Raw genomic sequence first — 20,655 nt, forward strand, 5'->3', positions numbered from 1 at the left:
CCCCAAATGAGTAAGACATGGGACACAGCAGAGGCCAACCACAGCTGACATGACACTTGTGAGAAATAAATGTCCACAGCCGTAAGCTACTAAGATATAGATGTCACTTGTTAACGTAGCATAACTTAGTCTATCCTGTCTGATACAGAAATAATTGCACCTATTACGTTACTAAAAATACTTTGTGCATGATTCATGGAAGCTCTGAGGTGCATTGTTTTTGCAAGTAATCAAGTAAAATACAAACAAGGCTCCCTGCACAATTTTAGTAAAGCAAACAAATGTAATCAAGTTATATAAAGCAACATAATAAAATACAGTGTGAAATTTATAACATTCAAAATAGAAGTCACTGTGTCAAACCCTGGCAAATGGAGCTGGGGAGAGCCATGAAGTCGGGGCGGGAGGGGGGCTCTTAGACATCATTTGCCTAATAACAGGAACTATCACAAAAATTTTTCCAAACCACAGTCGACTACATGAATCACACAAGGACAACTTATTACTTCTACATAAACACTTGCCTATTTCAAAAACTCTCTCAAGCCCAACCCAAAACTACAAGAGCCTAACCATAACCCCAAGATTACAAAGCCCTATCTTACTACAACTGACGCTTGCAAATCAGAACTCACCAGCTCTTGTAAGACACTGCCAGCACCAAAAGGATTTCTTTTCAAAACAACTTGCACAACCTCCTCTTTCCCCAGTAAACCCTAACCTATTCCCTTAATCTCCACACATATTGGAAGCCACTTCAGTCTGTATGCATGTCTTGAATTGCAGTCCTACTTCTCAAATATTGTTCCCAAATAAAATCTTTTCACTTAGAGATTTGTCTTGTTGTATTTTTTATATTGATACCAGTTTCAATCATTCAATCATTTATTCACTTGCCCTGCCAAAATTTGCTGATATTTGCTCTCTACTAGCCACTGTGCAATTCCCTGGTAATAAGGAGATAAGTAAGATCTAGAAGATATACACAGAAAGCAAAGAGAGAGAGAGACAAACATGTAAACAAATAAATACAGCACAGTATGACAAGAGCTATAATAGAGACAGAGTATGAAGACAGGGAAGTCACAGAAGGTTTCATAATAGAGAGAATCTTAGCAGGACCTTGAAGGATAGGCAGGTATTTGTTAAGTGAAGTAAAGGGGATCACTACTCCAAACAAAGGAAGCAGTTCGCAGCACACGGAGGGCCAAGAGTGAACCAGATAGGGGAGGAGTTAAGAAGTTCCATGTGGGTATCCTAGTGCATACATGGAGAGAAATAAAGCTAAAGGGCAGACAGGAAGCAGACAGCAAAGAACATTACAAGCCACTCTAGAGATTCCAACATTTACTGGTCAGCAATGGTCAGTCACGGAAAACCTTCCACAGATTATGACATGATCACATGTATGTTGTAGAAAGACAGCACTGAGAGAAATACAGAAGTTGGGTTGGAAAGGAAAAGCCCAACAACATCACTGTTTCCTGCTTTGAGATTCACATATTTCAACAAAGGTGAATGGCTGTATGTTTTATTCAAAAGCCATATGCTAAATTGCCAAGTGAAAACAACAAAAAGCTGACTATACACAAAGGATTTACGGAAGTATAACACACGAGATTACTGGAAAGAATTTAAAGTCACTTCTTTCTTCCTCATAAAACATTCATATTTACTCCATCTTGCTTCTCACAAAGTATTCTGCTGCCATAAGCCGTCCACCCTGATCTCACCACCCCAAACTTAAAATCAGATTACCAAGAGCAAACTGCTTCAGAGAAGACAGAAAATTTTAAATACCCAATTAACAGATATACTTCTGACAGACCAACCTTTTAGAAACCAAAACATATCTAATATTAACGAAGCAACGCTTTCCTTTCCATCTTGATTATACTGGTCCATGACCATGTATCTACCAGACATTGCCAATGAAGGCCGGTGCAAGGAAACAGTCCCAGCCAGAATTCAGAATTGGAAGGAGCCCCAAATGGCTTCTGCTTGAACCCCAATATAATGTTTTGAACCTTACTACAAAGTCAGCGCCTTCCGTGGCTCTGCCAACTTGCTTGCATACCCTCCAATGGAAAGGGAGACATTATCTCTTGAAACAGTATATTTGATCTATGGCTAAATTTTTAGGTTTGTGATATTGTCAAAGTATACTGCACTTAACAAAATGACTATACTACCAGGAAACACGAACAATCATTTGTACCCTTTAGAAATACAAAGCTATACATATATAGTAGTTGCAAGCAAATATAAGAATTACTAAGAATAATTACAAAATGTCGGCCAGGTGCAGTGGCTCACACCTGTAATCCCAGCACTTTGGGAAGCCGAGGCGGGAGGATTACCTGAGGTCAAGAGTTCGATACCAGCCTGGTCAACACTGTGAAACCCCGTCTCTACTAAAAATACAAAAATTAGCTGGGCGTGGTGGCACACGCCTGTAGTCTCAGCTACTCGGGAGGCTGAGGCAGAAGAATTGCTCGAGCCCGGGAGACAGAAGTTGCAGTGAGCCGAGATTGTGCCACTGCACCCCAGCCTGGCAGACAGAGTGAGACTCTGTCTCAAAAAAAAAAAAAAGAAAGAAAAAAGGAATAATTTCAAGATGTCTTATGATAACTTAAGGATTTGCATAAATACTGTGAAGGTCCTCAAGGGCAGAAACATTCCCCTTTCCTGTTTGTGGTAGGAAAAAGTGTAGTGGTTAAGGACACAGTGTGGAATTAGAATACTGTTTAAATCCTGGTTTCTCTACTTACTGTGTAACCCTGGGCAATTACCCTATTCACTTTATATCATGATTTTCATTTCTTGTAATATTAAGATAATAAAAGTATCTACGCCATAGGATTATTATAAGGATTAAATGAGGTAACACTGGGAAAGTCATGTATAGAAGAATTCAATACTTGCCAACTATTAGTCTTCTTGGTATTGCCAGTTTCTTAAATATAGTAGATGGCAAACAAACTTTCGAATGAAATCAATCAAAATAAACACAATTTTACGAACTTTCAAAAAATTTGGACTATGCTGTTAAAACTTTTTAAACAATAAAATGACAACCACTTGTTTTTCTGTTTAAATGGAAATTATCTGCAAAGCCTACTATAAAAATTCTATAAATAAAACCTAATACTCTAGGGGGAAAAGTGCACAGACTTTTAAGAAGTTAGTTTCTACTTACATCTGGTTTGGAATGCTGAAATATCTTCAGGGGAAATTTTAAGTCCCCTTTAGCTAAAGTTACTAAATATTCTTTTAATAGCTCATTAGCCACACCAGGCGACTGTTTCTCACAACGATGAAGAAAGGGAACCATCCACTGGTAGGCACTTGTCACATATTTGTTCTCGGAACACTGAAAGTACAATCAAGCAAAACAAACAAGAATGAAGTTTAACTAAATGTCTTATTATATCAGACAACAAGTTCTAAAGCTTACAGGTCCTCAGACTGATGTTAAACAGCGCAAACCCAACACTCTAAAACACACAGTCCAGTTCACCACTCACATGTGGATTGACAGGTAGCAGGAAAATGAATCACCTGCTACTGGGGCTAGTAGAGCTGACACAGCAATATCACTATGGCTCATCAATATCACTATGGCTCATCAATATCACTATGGCTCATCATAAGCAATGTGGGGTCCCAAGGAGCCTAATCAGCTCTAGAAAACCAACATGTTGCTACTCCAGCTCAGTCATGAGGTCGTCCAGAGCAAAGAGAAGGCATACCCAAAAAGAGAGTGAGTATAAAAAGAGGCAGAGACAGACAGAGGAGACCTTAGATCAACAAAGGGTGAACAAAGACTGAACGAAAAAAGTAGAAAGAGAGATAGACAAATAAGCACAGGTTCTAAAATAGTGGCCAATAGAAAAAAAAGGGTTTCATCTATAAAAGTCAGAAATCTCTCCCTTCTTTTTCTTCTTCCTCTTTGTTTTGTTTTGCCCCTTTATAACCACCTTTACAAAATTCCAGATGACAGAGATAGTTTCACTCATTATGGTTTCTCTTAATTATCCCTTAAAAGATACACCTAAAGCTCTTAAGAGGAGTCAACATACAACACAAATTAATTTTAATTAGGTAGATTATCAGGAAAAGAAACTAATAAGATAACAGGAAGGTAAAGACAGAGGGAGAGACGAAAGGAAGATAAGCCAGGCGAGGTGGCTCGTGCCTACAATCCCAGCACTTTGGGAGACCAAGGCGGGTGGATCATCTGAGGTCAGGAGTTCAAGACCAGTACCTGGCCAACAAGGTGAAACCCCGTCTCTACTAACAATGCAAAAAAAAAATGTTTTGGCCGGGCGCGTTGGCTCAAGCCTGTAATCCCAGCACTTTGGGAGGCCGAGACGGGTGGATCACAAGGTCAGGAGATCGAGACCATCCTGGCTAACACAGTGAAACCCCGTCTCTACTAAAAAATACAAAAAAAAAACTAGCCGAGCGAGGTGGTGGGTAGCCTATAGTCCCAGCTATTCGGGAGGCTGAGGCAGGAGAATGGCGTAAACCCGGGAGGCGGAGCTTGCAGTGAGCCGAGATCCGGCCACTGCACTCCAGCCTGGGCGACAGAGTGAGACTCCGTCTCAAAAAAAAAAAAAAAAAGAAAAAGAAAAAGGAAGATAAATATAAGATGGGGGAAAATGTGGAAGGGAAGGAGAGAGAAAGAGTCCAGGGAGGAAAAAGAATCTATCATGCAGTTGTGACTCTGCCCCTTCTTCTGGCCCATTCAACCTAAGCTGCCAATGAGCAAAAGACTAGAAAGAACATTGACAGCTACCACCTCCACAGCACCATCCTTCTCGCCTGTTGACTCTGTGGCCGGAGTAGAAATAAGGTCCTAATTTTGGGGAAAAAGCACAGAATGATCTAAGAATCAGTGGGAAAATTCTCTTAAACACACTAACCCTGAAGCCAAGATGTTTTCTTCACACAACCACCCAGTCCTCTTAACCCTGATACTTTTTCCAGTCCTTGAAATTATAAGTAATGGGAATTTTAACAAAGTGATAGGTTAGAAACAGGATTACTAGAATCACTAGCTACTTTAGAAATACATCTAACTAGAAAGGAAAAAAAAAAGTTATATGAGTGGGTCTGAGTAAAGGGCAAGCAAGGTATAAACACAACCAAAATAGTTTTATATGTGTTTCATAAGTTCTCCATAATATTTTATTGTGAAAAAAGTCAATCTTTATTTACCGACTTCTCAGGTGTGGAGAACATTTCATCTTTGGTTTGAGACATATATGTATCAAAGTGCATAGAAAATGCTTTAAAGTGTTTAAAAAGGAAGTTAAAGTAAAACCTACACTATTCATCAGCAATCTTAGTTTTTCAATGTCTTTCATCTGCTGGAGTTCTTTCAGGGTGAGAGTTACGTCACACCCAGCTTCATAAACCAATGTTTCCAGAGTAACCAAATTATCACAGAGAACCAGCAAACCAGGAATATTCCGCTCCATCCCAAGTCGAATAAGTGACAATGCACAGTCCACCTAAAATTGAAAAGCAACAATAAGTTCCTAAGGATTATATATTTCTCATCTATTCTAAAGTAAAAGTCTCCGGTACAGAATCTAATTCTTATAATCATTTATAAAATTACATTACCAGTAACATATGTTTTTCATTTACTGCAAAAACAACAGAGTACTTTATCAAATATATCTGCATCAAACTGTTTCAAATGAATTAAACAATCGGCAAGAAATACGGAAGATAAGAGAAGGACAACCAACCTATTATAAATTTGTAGAGTGTTACAGTTCACAATGCAGCTTTACATATTTCTCTTTTTAATTCTTACAACATTATATTTACATAACAAGTAGAGAAAAAACACATACCTACTAATGATAATGCCAAAATAACCTTATTTTTACTATTACCACTGTGCTTCCAGAAAGAACGTTTGTTTTGAAGGTTTTACTTTTATATTCCTGTTTAGTATCTATCCTTTCACACTCCCTCCCATAGAAAAGTCATTCAATAAATATTTGCTGAATAACGATGGTACAAACACTTCCTTAGTCTCAATTCAAATATTTAGCCTTCAAAAGACAAAAACACAGAATGATATTCCTGCAGATGCTCAGGAAACAGCCATTTAACCCCTATTTCCTGGTCAAGTTTATGAACTGATACACCCTCTGAGTGATGGAGAAATGATCTAGTGTAGTCTAAAGCCATTATCTCTCAAACTACTTCTTACTCTCCTATTCCCAATTATTTATGAGGACCTACTATGAGATAAGCACCATTCGCCATTTCTGTTAGGAATACAAAACTGAGTAAGAGGAGGTCTCTTCCTTCAAAGATCTCTCAGCCTTGTAGGAAAAGACAACCACAATGGCCGAAGCAGAGTGCGGTGAGTGCTGTGTGTGATGCGGATCCCACAGAAGACAGCACTTAGCCAGCCTGAGAGGGTCCCAGAGGAGGGAACACTCAGCATGAACTTTAAAGAATCAAGGGGTATTCGTTAGGTGAGGAAGGAAGATTATGGGAAAGAGAGCAGCATGGAATGCAGAGATGCATGGTGAGTTGTGAAAGTACAATTCCATGTGACTGAAAAGCAGCTATGAAGGGAAGCGATGAGAAAGACGGCTAGAGTAGCAGGGACAGGCTGGATCATGAACGTTGTGTGTCAAGCGAAGGAACAAGCAGCTGATCAGGAAAGCAGAGGATTTCTGTGTGAGACATGTCACAAATAGATCTACACTTTGGAAAGAATACTAAGCATTTACTGACTGATGAATGAAATGTGCCTGATGAACTGGAAACGGACTAGAGTGAAAATAGGCAGGCTGGTCAGAAGAATTATGGTTACCAGTATTAGAGAAATTCTGACAGAAACAACACTGATTTCCCATTTATTGACTGATTAGTTCACACATTTATTCATAGAGAGTAAATACTTGTTGCATATTTCCAATGTACTGGGCAAAAACAGTAAGGGGCTAAACTATGACAGTGTTCCTGAAGACATACAAGAGAAAGAACATAACAGATAATGAAGCATATAGAATTTGTGAAATTTGGTCAGAGCAGATGAGAGATTTGAGTAAAAAGGAGTCTAGAATGATTTCTCATCACATGAGAAATTCATATATACACATGTGTGTGTGTGTGTGTGTAGAAGAGTACATTTATCAAAAGTAAAAATTGTGTATGTGTGACTGTGTGTGTCTATGGGAGTGTGTGTGTGGGAGAGTGTGTGTGGGAGAGTGTGTGTGTGAGCGTGTGTGAGTGTGTGTGTGTGAGTGCGTGTGTGACAGAGTGTTTGTGTGTGTGTGTTAGAGGCAAGGTCTTGCTATACTGCCCAGGTTGGAGTGCAGTGGGCTATTCACATTACAGCCTTGAACTCCTGGGCTCTAGTGATCTTCCCACCTCAGCAACGGAGAAAGACATGTGCCACCATGCCATGCCTGGCTTTTAATTCTATATTGACCATGTTGCTTCTGAGGTGCCCATGAGACATCTTGATACAGATGCCCAACAGTAGGTCCAAAAAGAAGAAAAAACCTGTGCCAAAGTACATGTACTTGGTTGACGATGATATTTGAGAATTGTCAGCACACACATCGTAGAACAATATTTGGGGAGAGGGACCTAAAAGGGTCACAACTGCAGACTCTCCTCTAGTAATAACAGTAGCACGCTGGGCAATAGCAATAATTAAGGGACAAGGCCAAACAACATGAGCCCTAGGATGAGACTACAATGAATGGCTAAGACAACACAAGAAACACCTTGAATAATATCACAGAAGCCGAAGAAGAACTACAAGAAAGAAACAGTGAATAGTGTCAAAAAGTAAGGATGTTAAACCACAAATGAAGGGAACATGACATTAAGAGGCAGACTGAGGTGGGCTATCAGACTTACTGAGTGTGGTCTCAGTGGGGCAGTGGGAGTCACCAGGCTGTGGGGAAATGAGGAGTAAACAAAAAGCAGAGTGGCTATTTCTGAGCTGAACTGTGACAGAAATGAAAAGCAAAAAAAAAAAAGAAAAAAAAACAGCAGCAGCAGCAGCCAAGGAGAATATGGCTCTACATTTTTATTTATAAAATGCAAGGGATGTGAATTTTATGCCTACAAAAAGGGGAGGGGCAGAGAGAGTAGACTCAGTATAGAAGGGGAGGTAAAAGACACAAGCCAGAGAAAACAGATGGCTGGGAAAGCCAATCTAAGCAGGTGGGACTGTGGAATCTAGAGCAAGGTAAGGAAAGAAAGTGGTTCTGACCAAAAGAGGAGAGCCCTCTTCCTCAGGAAAAGCTGGAAGGAGCAAGTGCAAATGGAATGGAGTTCTCAAATTTTCAAATAAAATACAAAGTCAAATCATGTTCTGAGACTGCTGAGGGAAGTGGTGGGGTAAAAGGAGTAGAGGAGAAGGGGAATATGGGGCGGCAATGTAATGCCAAGAAAAAATGCCAGGCAATAATAAAGGCACACTCACAGCCCTTCAAAGACCTAGGGAAGAACAACTGAAGATGAAGTGAAGGAAGAAGAAATGCATTTCAGTTGGAAAGAGTGGTCCAAATAAATACAAGGGGAGAACAGTAGAGGGAGGTACAGTATGAGGCAAAACATGGGGACTCTCGCAGTACTTCAAGAGATACATGTTTTTTTAACTTAATGCCTACTAATAAAAACAAAGTTCAAGTCTGAAAGAATACATCTATCTTTATAACAACTTAAAAAAAAAACTCTATCTCAAATGAATTCTCAGAAAGCATTAAGAAAACTTGATGCATAGAGCACAGTTTTGTGCAAGTGATAGTCTGAACATACAGTACATCAGCAATTTGGAATATACTCACCAATTTTGTGACCCAAACTAGTATTTTTAATATCAGCTTAATATCTGTTGCCTTCCCAAATACTTACTGAAGTATAAATGTTTTAAAACAAAATTACTGACACTTTAACTGAAAGTAGGCTCTAATGCAACTTACAGAACAATATCATATACCCCAAGCCCTTGCCAGATAAAATTCACCACAATAAACATTTTCCTAAACCAACAAACAAGTTTTGCTAAAGGCAGTAAGGAAAAAGAAGTCCCACATCAATTAAATCTCTAAAAATGAAAAAGATAAAACTATGTCAGATATCACTTTGATCATAGCATAACCCACATGAAACATCAATACCTAACATGAAGCAAAAAAAAAAAAAAAAAAAAAAAAGCCTCTAAGTGTTTTAAAATAAATGAAAGAATGAGAGAAAGAATACAAGCCAAGTGAAGTCCTCCAAAATCATCTTACTTTCTTTATAATTATCCCTTATTACTCAAAAAGAGAATTCAAGATGTCCAGGCATTATCACTAGGTGATTTACAAATTTAAGTTTCAGAAAGCTCTGTAGGATTTTCCTTTAATACACTTTATGGTTTAGAGCAGTTTCAGGTTTGCCACAAAATTGAGCTAAAAGTACAATTTCCATATACCTCCTGCCCCACCCTCCACCACACAACCTCTCCCACTATCAGTACCCCCACCAGAGCCCATGAACCTGCACTGACACATCATCATCACCCAAAGGCCACGGTTTACATTCGGGTTCACTCGTCGTGCTGTACATTCCAAGGGTTTTGACGACTGCACAGTGACACATATGCACCATTATAGTATCCAATGAAGAAGAGTTTCACTGCCCTAAAACTCCTCTGTGCCCTGTCCATTCATTCCTCCATCTCCCTTAGCCCCTTGTAAGCCCTAATCTTTTCACTGACTCCACAGTTTTGGCTTTCCCAAAAGTCATATGGTTGGAATCATACAGTATGCAGTCAGATTTTCAGATTAGCTTCCTTCACTACGTAATAGGCATTGCAGGTTCCTCCATGTCTTCCACGGTTTGACGGTTCATTTCTTTTTAGAGCTGAGTAAATACTCCATTGTGGGTACACCACAATTTAACTGTTCACCTACTAAAGGACATCTTGATTCTTCAGTGCTAACAAATGCATTGCTCAAATGCAGGACGTTACTAATAACTTGTGGGTCGGGGGAGCAATGTGGGGAAAGGGGACTCATGGGAACTCTGTATTTCCTATTCAATTTTTCTGCAAACCTGAAATTCCTCTAAAAACTAAAGTCTATAAATAAATAACAAAATAGCTAATTGTAAAAAAACCCACAGCTTATTTTGCATTCCACTGTGGCATTTTTTTCTGTTACTAATTTTTTGAAACTGAATAATGTTTGAAATTTGGGTTACAAAATATTTAAACACCAAAAATTGAGGAATCATTAATGATCTTTCAAAATTCTTGATACTAGTTGCCCAGCACTTTTTATGGACATGAGAAATTTTTTAATTCACATTCCTAGCTCAACTGACAAAACTACCTAGAAATAAGTTTTTTTTAATGTATAAATACACACACAAACCAGAAACACTTTTCTCCTTATTCTCAAAGAGCTTTATCTAGAAGTTCAACTAGGAAACTACAAAATGTTCAAACAAAACATATCCATCTAACAAAATCATTTTTCTCGTTAGCCAGAGATAACAGTAGAACACATATATTTGCCAAACTCCTATAAGTCATACGATACCACTGAAATCTTAAAAAATGTCTAGGTTCATGTTACAACAACCTATGTGTAGTTGATCTTTTTTTTTTTTTTTTTTTTACAGTTTTTTTAATATAGATTCTATTTTAAAAGATTATACAGGGACCCAGATTTTGTCTGGCTCTGCCACTGTGTGTCCCTGTGCAAGACGTTCATTCTCCTTTCTGTGAACTTTATTTATAAAATACAGAATTAAAGTAATTGAACTAGCTTATTTCCAGAGATTCACTTCATTGTGTTATCTCGTCAGATTCTACACATTTTCAAAAGTGCATCTTCATACACTTAGGATGTCAATCACAAATGTTCTTGGCCATCACCCAAAGAGTTTAGTCTAGAACATCCCCAACAGCTCAGTAAATAATTCATCGTCAATGCTATGAGTATTATAAATAGGAATTAGGTTAAGCAGAAATTCAAGAAGTCTATCATATGGAAACACATGGGTCAGGCTAGATACACTAAGTAGAAATTCATTTTATTTATTTTTAAAATTTTTTAAAAACTTGTCATTGACTTGAAGCTCAACTAAGTAGAAATTTAAACAAGGGAGTACATATTACCTCCCATGGTACTGCTGCTTCACCAGACCCGCCGGATTCACCTTTCCTGTCAAATCAAAGGCTGATGGTAGGACAGGCAGTAAAAAGTCAAGATTGAACGTGGAAGAAAGAAATTGTCATCTGCTGGCTAGAACCAACCCCACGGGAAAATCAACGTACAGAAAAGGCAGGCAATAGGTCTGAGTCATAAAGTCTATTAGCTGAAGAGTCAAGATTAGTATTCAGATACCCTAAGGTTCAGTATAATCCTCATCTCTCTCTTCCAGATCCTTCTCTAATGCAGCTGTTTGGCATCTCTGCAAAAGTGTCTAAGAACTGAGAGAAATTAGGCATGAACTTCAGGAAAACATCAGAAACGACTTCAAACAGGGTTCCTGAAAGGCAAAGTTACAATCAACTGCATTACTGCAATAAAACAGCGGATTAACCAAGCATTTGTAAGTAGACATGATCTTTTAAATTATATGGTGTTAAGTCCATGAAAAATATATAGAAAACAAGGGACAATATGTACCACATTTTGCAACTTAGGTTTCAACGTTATTTGTATGCACCTGCTCTGTAAGAATCCAAAATAAAAGCCACACAACGTTCTAATGCACAGGATAACTAAGAAATAAATATTCAATTCATCTCTTGCAATTATACACATGACTCCTGCACTGCTGTCAGCCCCCACTCCATGTACTGAATCCTAAGGATCCCAGGCAGTTCCACTAGCATTACTGAGCAGCAGCTGCCATTTCCCCTCACCTGCAGGGCATAATGCTCTATTTCCTCTGCTCTGGTCTGATACCAGTCCATAACCTTCTCCACCGTAAGCTGGGTCGTCCTGAACCTTAGTAACTCAGGCTGTGCAGCATACAAGAATTCACTTTCATCTTGGAGATTCGGCTCAACAACCATTCTGTGAAGCACAAAAGGACCAATTAATAACTGACTAGAATGTTGGAAAAACATATAATTTTGTGACAGACAGGGACAGAGATGGGGAGAGAGTAGGTTACAGAGACAGGGAGCACACATGGATGTGGTTTGTGTATCTTACCACATGCACACGCACCCTGACAAGATAAATGAGACTTTTTTGGATACTTAATTTATTTTCCCCCAGTTTTCCCGATTTAAACAATCAGAAGGCATAATACATCAAAACAGCTAAGCCACAAATCAATCAAATAAGTATTAACAAAATCGAAAATCACCGAGGGAGGCTTTTACAAAATATACACAGCTGGGTGCTTACCACAGGCCCACTCAATCAAAATCACCTGTGCTGGCCAGCCAGGCCTAGTTTAGGAAAATATCCCCAGTGATTCCAATTTGAATTTGAATTAAGAAATCTTGTTTTCGATGTTCATAAAAATAAGAAGAAATACACTTTATTCATGTTGATAATATACCTCTACTAGGTGCCAGCAATTTAGTATTGCACTGACATTTGCACAGCGCAGGACTACTCTATACCATTCCCTATCAAATGTGAAGAAAAGAAACCACATCTGGGAGGAACGTACACAGGGCTAACCTCGTGGGGATCGCAGACTCTGAGGAGTTTTTAATGAGAATGATCGTGGCCAATTGCCTTCCACGGTTAAGGACAAAAAAAAAAATAATAGAAAGTAAGAGATATCAGATGGGCATATGTAAAAATGCTATGTTCCATTAGGGATAGTCATTCATCTAAAGCAAGCTGGTAGTACATGACTGGTGCTACAATGGTTCTTATTGTAAGGCAATGAGCTTCGGAGTCAGAATAGAATCAGACGTACAATTCCATCACAGAAAGCTGTGAAACCTGCAAATTCCTTAACTAAAACTAGTCTAAGATCTCCTTTATTCCTATTTATTCCTTTTATTCCTTTTATTTAAATGGGGAAAAACACTATACAAGAATGTTGTGAAAATTCAAAATAACAGCACTGCCTGACACAAAGGAAGTGCTTAATTTTATTTACTGTTATTTTTGTTAAAATTATTAGCAGAAACACAGCCTGTAAACATTGGGACATTTTATCCACATGCCTTAGACAACCTACTTTGCTTATACCTGCCACTACAATAAAACCTCCCCATATATGGAATGGTCCTTCACTTACTAGCCTCACAGTGTTGTTAACATTCTTCCAGGGATTTTCCCCCAGCTCTGCCGCACGAAGCACATAACTCACTCCTCCTGGCATCTCTTACATCTGCTCTAGTTTTGCAGGGAAAAGGGACCAACAGTAACGCTGAGTTCATCTGATACCTCTTTCAGTTCTGTGTATTTATTTCCTCTTCAGCACCCTTTGATAGAACTGATCGCTCCCCCTTCTGGAAATGCCCTTTGCCCCTTGCCAGTCTGCCGTCACGCTGTGAAGCATTCCTCCCTCTGGCTGCCCCTTTTCAGTCATCTTTGCTATAGCATCCTCCTCTCCCCCAGCATGAGTACCAGCAAGGACAAAGGCTTGTTAGCCCAGCTCTCTTCTTGCTTTCCACTCTCCCCAGTCTCCCCTTCAACTCTACACTATCAATTACCATAGACATTACAATGGCAACAGTACATTTTATAAACCTTTAGGTGTTTAACTTCATACCTGACTGTGATTTTAACTGATACAGAAATCTACAACAAAAAAAAATATTCTCCTCCAAAAGTTTCAAAGGATTGCTCTATTGTTTTCTAGTTTCTAGTGTTTTTCCTGAGGTGCCTGAGGTCATTCTGATTCTTAACACCTTTTATGTAACATGCCTTTCTCTTCACAAGACTGTATCCCTAATATTCTGGAAGGTCATGGTGTTACGCTGTAATGTAACAGGCATTTCTGAGGATGCATAATCTTCAATTCAAAGCAATAGGCTTGAATTATTTCTTATAATTTCCTCCCTTCTATTACCCATGACATCTCTTTCATCTATAACTTGAGTATTAGACTTGTTTTTTTAAATATCTGCTCTCTTATTTTCTAGTTATGTATTTTTAACCTAATTTCTAGGAAAGTTTCTTGCTTTTATCTTCCAACTCTTCTAATTTTTATGTACCAACTATCACATTTTTAATGTCCTAAATTTCTCTTAATTCTGTTTCTATTTTATACAATGATACTGATATTTCACAAATACAGTATCTTCTCTTATCTCCAGGTAATATTAATGATAATTTTTGAAGTTTTCTTTGTGTATGTGGTATCACTTTCTTTCAGTTTCATTTTCTGTATGTTTCGCCCTTCTTGTTCATTTGTTCTTCCTGCTGGAGTCTAACCTCGGATGTCCAGGAAGCTCTGCGGGGTAGCAGAACCTGTTCATTTGTTGGCTTCATTATGACCGTGTGGTGCACTAACCTTTGAGGACCATATCTCAGTATCTAGAAACTTCTTTTCAGAGGTTACTCATTCCTCCAGAAAAGAACTCTCTAAACTTCTACTCGGGGAATATGCCTGTATCTAGGAGCAGGGAGTGGGAAGAAAACCAGAGTTTGGACATTCAGGTCATACATTTTCTAAATGCCAACATTTTCAAACCAAAAACTCAACTCCTCCTATGCTGTGCCTAATATCCAGTAATTTAAAGGTTTTCTAGCTCAATTTAGAGGCCCTCTGCCTCAATGCATGAGATAAAAAAAAAAAAAAAAAAAACATAAACCTCTTGTCTCACATGAAAAACAAAAAACAAAAAGGAAGGAGAGAGAGTGAAGGAGTATTTACCCAACTTTGAGGAGTAGGGCATAAAGAGATTCCAACATCCCTCATGTGAATTTTCAGCCCCACACCGACTCCCACCCCGCTTCTGCAGTACTGGATGCCTACACATTCTGAGGCTTCCCAAACTTAAATCTGACAAGAATAAAAATTAAAATTAATCAATAGCAAAATTGCATACATACCATAATTACAACTATAAAAAAATTAATATCACTATATGTGAAAGACCGAAAGGGAGTAACACAAAATGAAAACAGTTGTTGTAATAAGTATTATTTTGTAACATAATTCTTTTGTAGCATTTAATTTTTCCATTAAAAAATTTTAACATAACTGAGTCAAAGGAGGTTTTTAAAACTTCACTCAAACTTTCTAAATTAGGGAGTGTCATCAAGTAAGGTTTCATTGGTCAGACACCACTTTGCCAGGGCCATCAGTTTACCCATCCCACAGAGAAGCCAAGATGCCTCCTGCAGGCTCATACTGACCTGCAAGCCAGCTCCTCGCACCAATCCTTAGCTCGGTGTTTATGTTCATGCCAAGGAACGATCATCAGGGAGTCACCGTTAAAACTTAAATTAAAAAAAATAAGCGTTTAAAATGCACATTAGCCCAATGACTTAGCCACACAAGGAGTATAATGCAAATAGCATCTCTATAACGTTAATCTCTAAGATTTGTGCTCATAGTATGTTAAGTGGTACAGGATGCATATTATATATACTATGTAAATGGGAAATACCATATTGCTGAATCATAAAATGGCTCAAAAAGAAAAATTACAAATAAAAAATTTGGCACGTAATTAAAGGATGGTATGAGTAAGTTTTCATTCACATATTCTAAAAAACTCATCAAGAGCCTGCAGTGCATGTTGTTAAAACCAACACAAATGGTCGTCTGCCCCAACAGCTTACAATCCAGAGCAGTGCTGTTCAACACAACTTCCTGAGATCACAGAAATGCTTTGCATCTGTGCTATCCAACACAGTAACCACCAGCTATGTAAATGCTTACTGGTTATAAGCAATTAAAATATGGTTACTGACATTAGGAAAGTGATTTTTAATTTAATTTTAATTAAGTTAAATGTAAATAGCCACATGTGGCCAGTGGCTACCATATTAGATAGCACAGACCTAGAAGACAGGTACTAGCAAGAGTAAAGGAATGATTCTGCAGGTTGAAAAGTATCACTGAAAAGAGAAAGAAAATCTAGGCCTGGTAAGGTGGCTCGTGCCTGTAATTCCAACACTTTAGGAAGCCAAGGAGAGAGGATTGCTTGAGCCCAGGAGTTCAAGACTAGCCTAAGCAACATAGTGAGACCTCATTTCTACAAAAAATTTAAAAATTATCCAGGTGTTGTGGTGGCACGCCTGTCATCCCAGTGTCCCAACCACTCAGAAAGCTGATGTGGGAGGATGGCTTGAGCCCTACTGAAAGGTTGAGACTGCAGTAAGCCATGATCAAGAAAGAAAATCTACAGGAGGCAAATATAAGGCCTAATTGAATATAATTAAGAATAAATTTAGGCCAGGCGTGGTGGCTCACGCCTGTAATCCCAACACTTTGGGAGGCTAAAGCGGGTGGATCACGAGGTCAGGAGATCGAGACCATCCTGGCTAACACAGTGAAACCCCATTTCTACTAAAAATACAAAAATTAGCCAGGCATAGAGGTGGGTGCCTCCCAGCTACTCAGGAGGCTGAGGCAGGAGAATGGCGTGAACCCGGGAGGCAGAGCTTGCAGTGAGCCAAGATCGCGCCGCTGCACTCCAGTCTGGACGACAGAGCGAGACTCCATCTCAAAAAAAAAAAAAAAAAAAAAAGAATAAATTTAAACGGAAAAGCAAGGTAAACACAGTATGGTAATAGAGCAGAGCAACATTCCACAAGTCAGGACACCTGAGAAACAGTAACAAATCTGTCTCTCCATGAGCTAGGCACTCTCTGGCATGTGACTCTCTAAAATGAAGGGCTTCAAACATTCTCTCTAAAGTTCCTTTTAGCTTCAACATCCATGAGTCTACGAAAACAACCAAATCATTCTGAATTAAGAATAAAGACAAAAATTGTTAAAACAAACTTCAATTGCCTTGCTTTATAGTTCAATAAAACATTTTCTCTAATATTTCTGAATATCAACAGTAGCATTTTCCTAAAATTTATCATAACCCCAGAAAAAGGATTCCACTTTCTTATATTATTAGGTTAGACAACATGCTTTGCACAAGAAATACTTCATAAACGTTTGAAAATTATGTTGGTGAAGAGATTGGTCTTCAAGTAAAAAGTAATAAGAAACCACTGGAGGGTTTTAAAGCAGAAGAGGAAAGCTAATAAGGTCTGGGAAGGGGCAGTGACGATTCATCAGTCAACAGCATCACCCGTGCAGTTATTATTATTGGGGCAAATTATCCAAAGTCAAGGTTCCCCATTAGATATACAAAATAAGATGTTTATTATATTGTATATCTAAAATACAGATTTCCAGTTAGCATGTAATATCCTAGCAAACTATGTACCAGAGATAGGTTTTTGAAGGTGTGTGAGTCCATAATTTTAAATCATACAAATGATGATTTAGAATGGATGCCACAACCATACTATTCCATTTGTCACCAAACAAAAAATCATTTTATTTGCTTCCATGTCAATAACTAATATTTTATTACAGATCACTGAAAAGTAAAAAAGATAACATCTGGATACAAGGATGATGATGATGATGACAGTCTTCTCATATAAGAATAAATTATAGCAATGAATTGAGGAATGAGGAGAAAATATATAAACCTAGCAAGCTATTATGACCTTTCTAATTAAAGCAGACATGGTTCCTTAAGCTACATAAAATGTTTTCTAAAATAATTTTAGAAAAATGTACCACAAGTTGAGATTTGTATTTTCTATTCAAAATATATATTAGATGCAAGAGTTATAGGATCCCTCAGCAAAATAATACTCATTTGGTATGTAGACACTAGTAAGTTGTAAAATGGTTTCTTTACTGAACAGAAATAAGAAAACAGATATATATATATTTTTTTAACCAAAACACATTTTCACATTTGCTGTATTTTCAATGTACAGCACAATCAGTCTGTTTCTAAATTTGCTGATCACCACTGATATGATTACGATGACCACGATGATTATAAAAATAGCATTACTATTACTATTACTACTGCTGCTGCTGCTATATCAGCAATGACCAGTGACAACAATAATCTTTAGCACTGATTGATCTACTATGGACTAGACATGACACAATGCTGTTAACATAAAATGTCTCAAGTTAGTCCTACCAATCTAATGCAGTAGATATCATCTTCCTCATATTACAATGAGAAAACTAAAGCATAAATTAACTTGTCCATCCTAACAAAGATAATAAATTGACAAAGCCAGGATTTGAACACAACCAGTCTGAATCCAAAGCTTACACTTTTAGCTAGCATACTAAAACTGCCTGTAGAAAGGACATAGGGACTATAGTCTAGACCCCAACCACTTTTCCACCATTCCCCCTCCATGCATCAGGAGCCACCAGTCAGATCTGTACACAGCAGGTAGAGGGCAATTTTTTTTTTTTTTTTTTTTTTACAGAGACAGGGTTTCACAGTATCAATCAGGCTGGTCTCAAACTCCTTGTCTCAGGTGATCCACCCGCCTCAGCCTCCCAAAGTTCTGGGATTACAGGTGTGAGCCACTGTGCCCAGTCGGTAGAGGGCAATTTGAGCCTTCTCAAGATTAAATATAGACAACCCAAAAAGGACCATTTACATGCATATTAAAAGACACATTTAAACTAAGATATATAACTAATACATTACTAGTCCAATAAAACTAATATCTACAGAATATGGTTTAATCTTAGGTTTGATCACTCATGTTCACGTAAAAACAAAAAAACTCCTTCTTGCTCTTTTTCTTCCACGATGTTTCTACAAAATAATGTATTTTAAACCAAATTTTAGGCATATAAAGTACTAATAAAATCACCATAAGTTCTTTATTTTGCTTCAAATGATAACATTTGAGAAATAAACAGGATCTTCTCTCCAGCCAACATAAAAACTCCTTAAAGTCAGGATTCTTGTTTATTTTGTCTAGTGCTATATCCTCAGCACCCAAAATAGTGCCTGGCATTTAGCAGACTCAAAAAACTGTATGTAGGTTGAATTAATTGACAACACAACAAAAAGATTTTAAGGTGATCTCAGGGATATCACAAAAATTTAAGATTGGAATATAGCAATGGAAGGTGATAGTTTGTTTATAAAAAAATGGATATGTCAAGGAGGTATGTTTATACAGAATCTACAGGTATAAGAGTGAGAACAACAATGCTTTCCTAATACATATTATTAAACTGATGGAAGGGCAAGCTACACTAGTAGTAATGGTATACATCTACTAACTGGATAGTTGGATATCTCATTATATCTTAGTTAATAAAAAAAAAAAAGACAAGAATACATGTTACCCTAAATGGCACCATTCTTTACATTTCAAATTAATTATTGGTTCTGTTCTTACCTTTTGAAAACTGCCCAAATTTTAGCTACTTATTCTTTCATTAGGTAAGCAGAATGACAGAATGTTTAATAAGATTCAGAGAAAACCCTTTTCATGGATTCTATTCACAATTCAAATATTAGACATTAAGACAATTACTAAATGGGTTAGGCAAAATTGTAGCTGGAAAGAAACCTAGAAATCATACCGTTCCTCCTATAGAACTATAGAAACTTTGGGTAAGTATAAAACTGACACTTGAATCTCAAGTTCTATAAACATGAAACTGCATTTACATATACTTTATTTCATCTTATTTTCTATTTTTCCCCTGCTTGGGAAGTCTTAGGATTTAAATACATCGTCTCCACTTAAAAAAAAAAAAAAAAAAGGATTATATGGTAAACTCAAATTATCTCTTTACAAAATAATGGCTGCTTTTGCTTAATTTTAGGATTCTTTATATTAGAACCCTATTCACTGTTTTATTTCAAACAATAAACTATGCTGGCTTTCATTTGACAGTAACATTTATCTGTCAGCAGGAAGGGAATGAATATAACAAGCTCTATTATATCCAACAATTCTCCCACCAATTATTTCTCAAACTAAGTATAAAAGTTTTATTTCAAAGAAATTTCTGGAAGAATAAACTTTCAAAAAGTTCTTTTATTCATGTTCTATGCCTTGGAAACAAAAGGTTAAATAGACAGCGTATTACTTGTAATTGCCACCTTTTATGCATTGGCTTTAAAATGTGGAGTTACATTTATTTCTATTATTTAGCAGAGAATAAAACGTTCTGCCAAATAAAGAATAAAAATAATAATAACTGGGACCTACATGTATAACTACACTGTGGTTACCATCACTGAACAAGTCAAATTGATCTGAAACTCAACGGGAAACCAATTTAAAAGTTAGTAATCACTCATAACACCAAGCTGGAAAAAAAAAGCTGTCCAAAGGCATTATTCAGAGTTCTCTTCTGGACCAATGGGATTCAATTTCATTTATAAATAACTTAGAAAACAGCGCAGAAACTGAGAAGATATTTTGAAACTTACCAGTATTCTCAGAGGCTAGCAATGTGTAAAAGAGAGACAAGAGTGAAAACAACAGCACTCTAGGATTTGGATTTGCCTCCTCCCACCACCAGCTTAATCTCTGGGACCCAGCTGCCTCATCTACTTAGTAAATACCGCAATACTGCCTGCTCAAATGAAAATGAGGCTAAAGCAAAGATTTTCTTGAATTCTAATCCATAATACTCAAGAGTATGCTCTTAGAG

General features: G+C 37.6%; 1 protein-coding gene across 3 annotated transcripts in view; it reads right to left on the minus strand.

Moving 5' to 3' along the window:
* Window positions 1-20,655, minus strand: part of NBAS (NBAS subunit of NRZ tethering complex) — a 405,988-nt gene that overhangs the window by 233,949 nt on the left and 151,384 nt on the right. For all 3 annotated transcript variants that reach the window (XM_021924592.2, XM_003908295.5, XM_017947297.3), the window contains 4 exons: window positions 15,333-15,416; window positions 11,918-12,071; window positions 5,334-5,519; window positions 3,200-3,373 (listed from right to left, as the gene is read on the minus strand). In XM_021924592.2, coding sequence (XP_021780284.2) covers window positions 3,200-3,373; window positions 5,334-5,519; window positions 11,918-12,071; window positions 15,333-15,416 — 598 coding nt within the window. The remainder of the gene's footprint in view (window positions 1-3,199; window positions 3,374-5,333; window positions 5,520-11,917; window positions 12,072-15,332; window positions 15,417-20,655) is intronic.

Source organism: Papio anubis, chromosome 14 (genome assembly GCF_008728515.1).
Source record: "Papio anubis isolate 15944 chromosome 14, Panubis1.0, whole genome shotgun sequence".
NCBI lineage: Eukaryota > Metazoa > Chordata > Mammalia > Primates > Cercopithecidae > Papio > Papio anubis.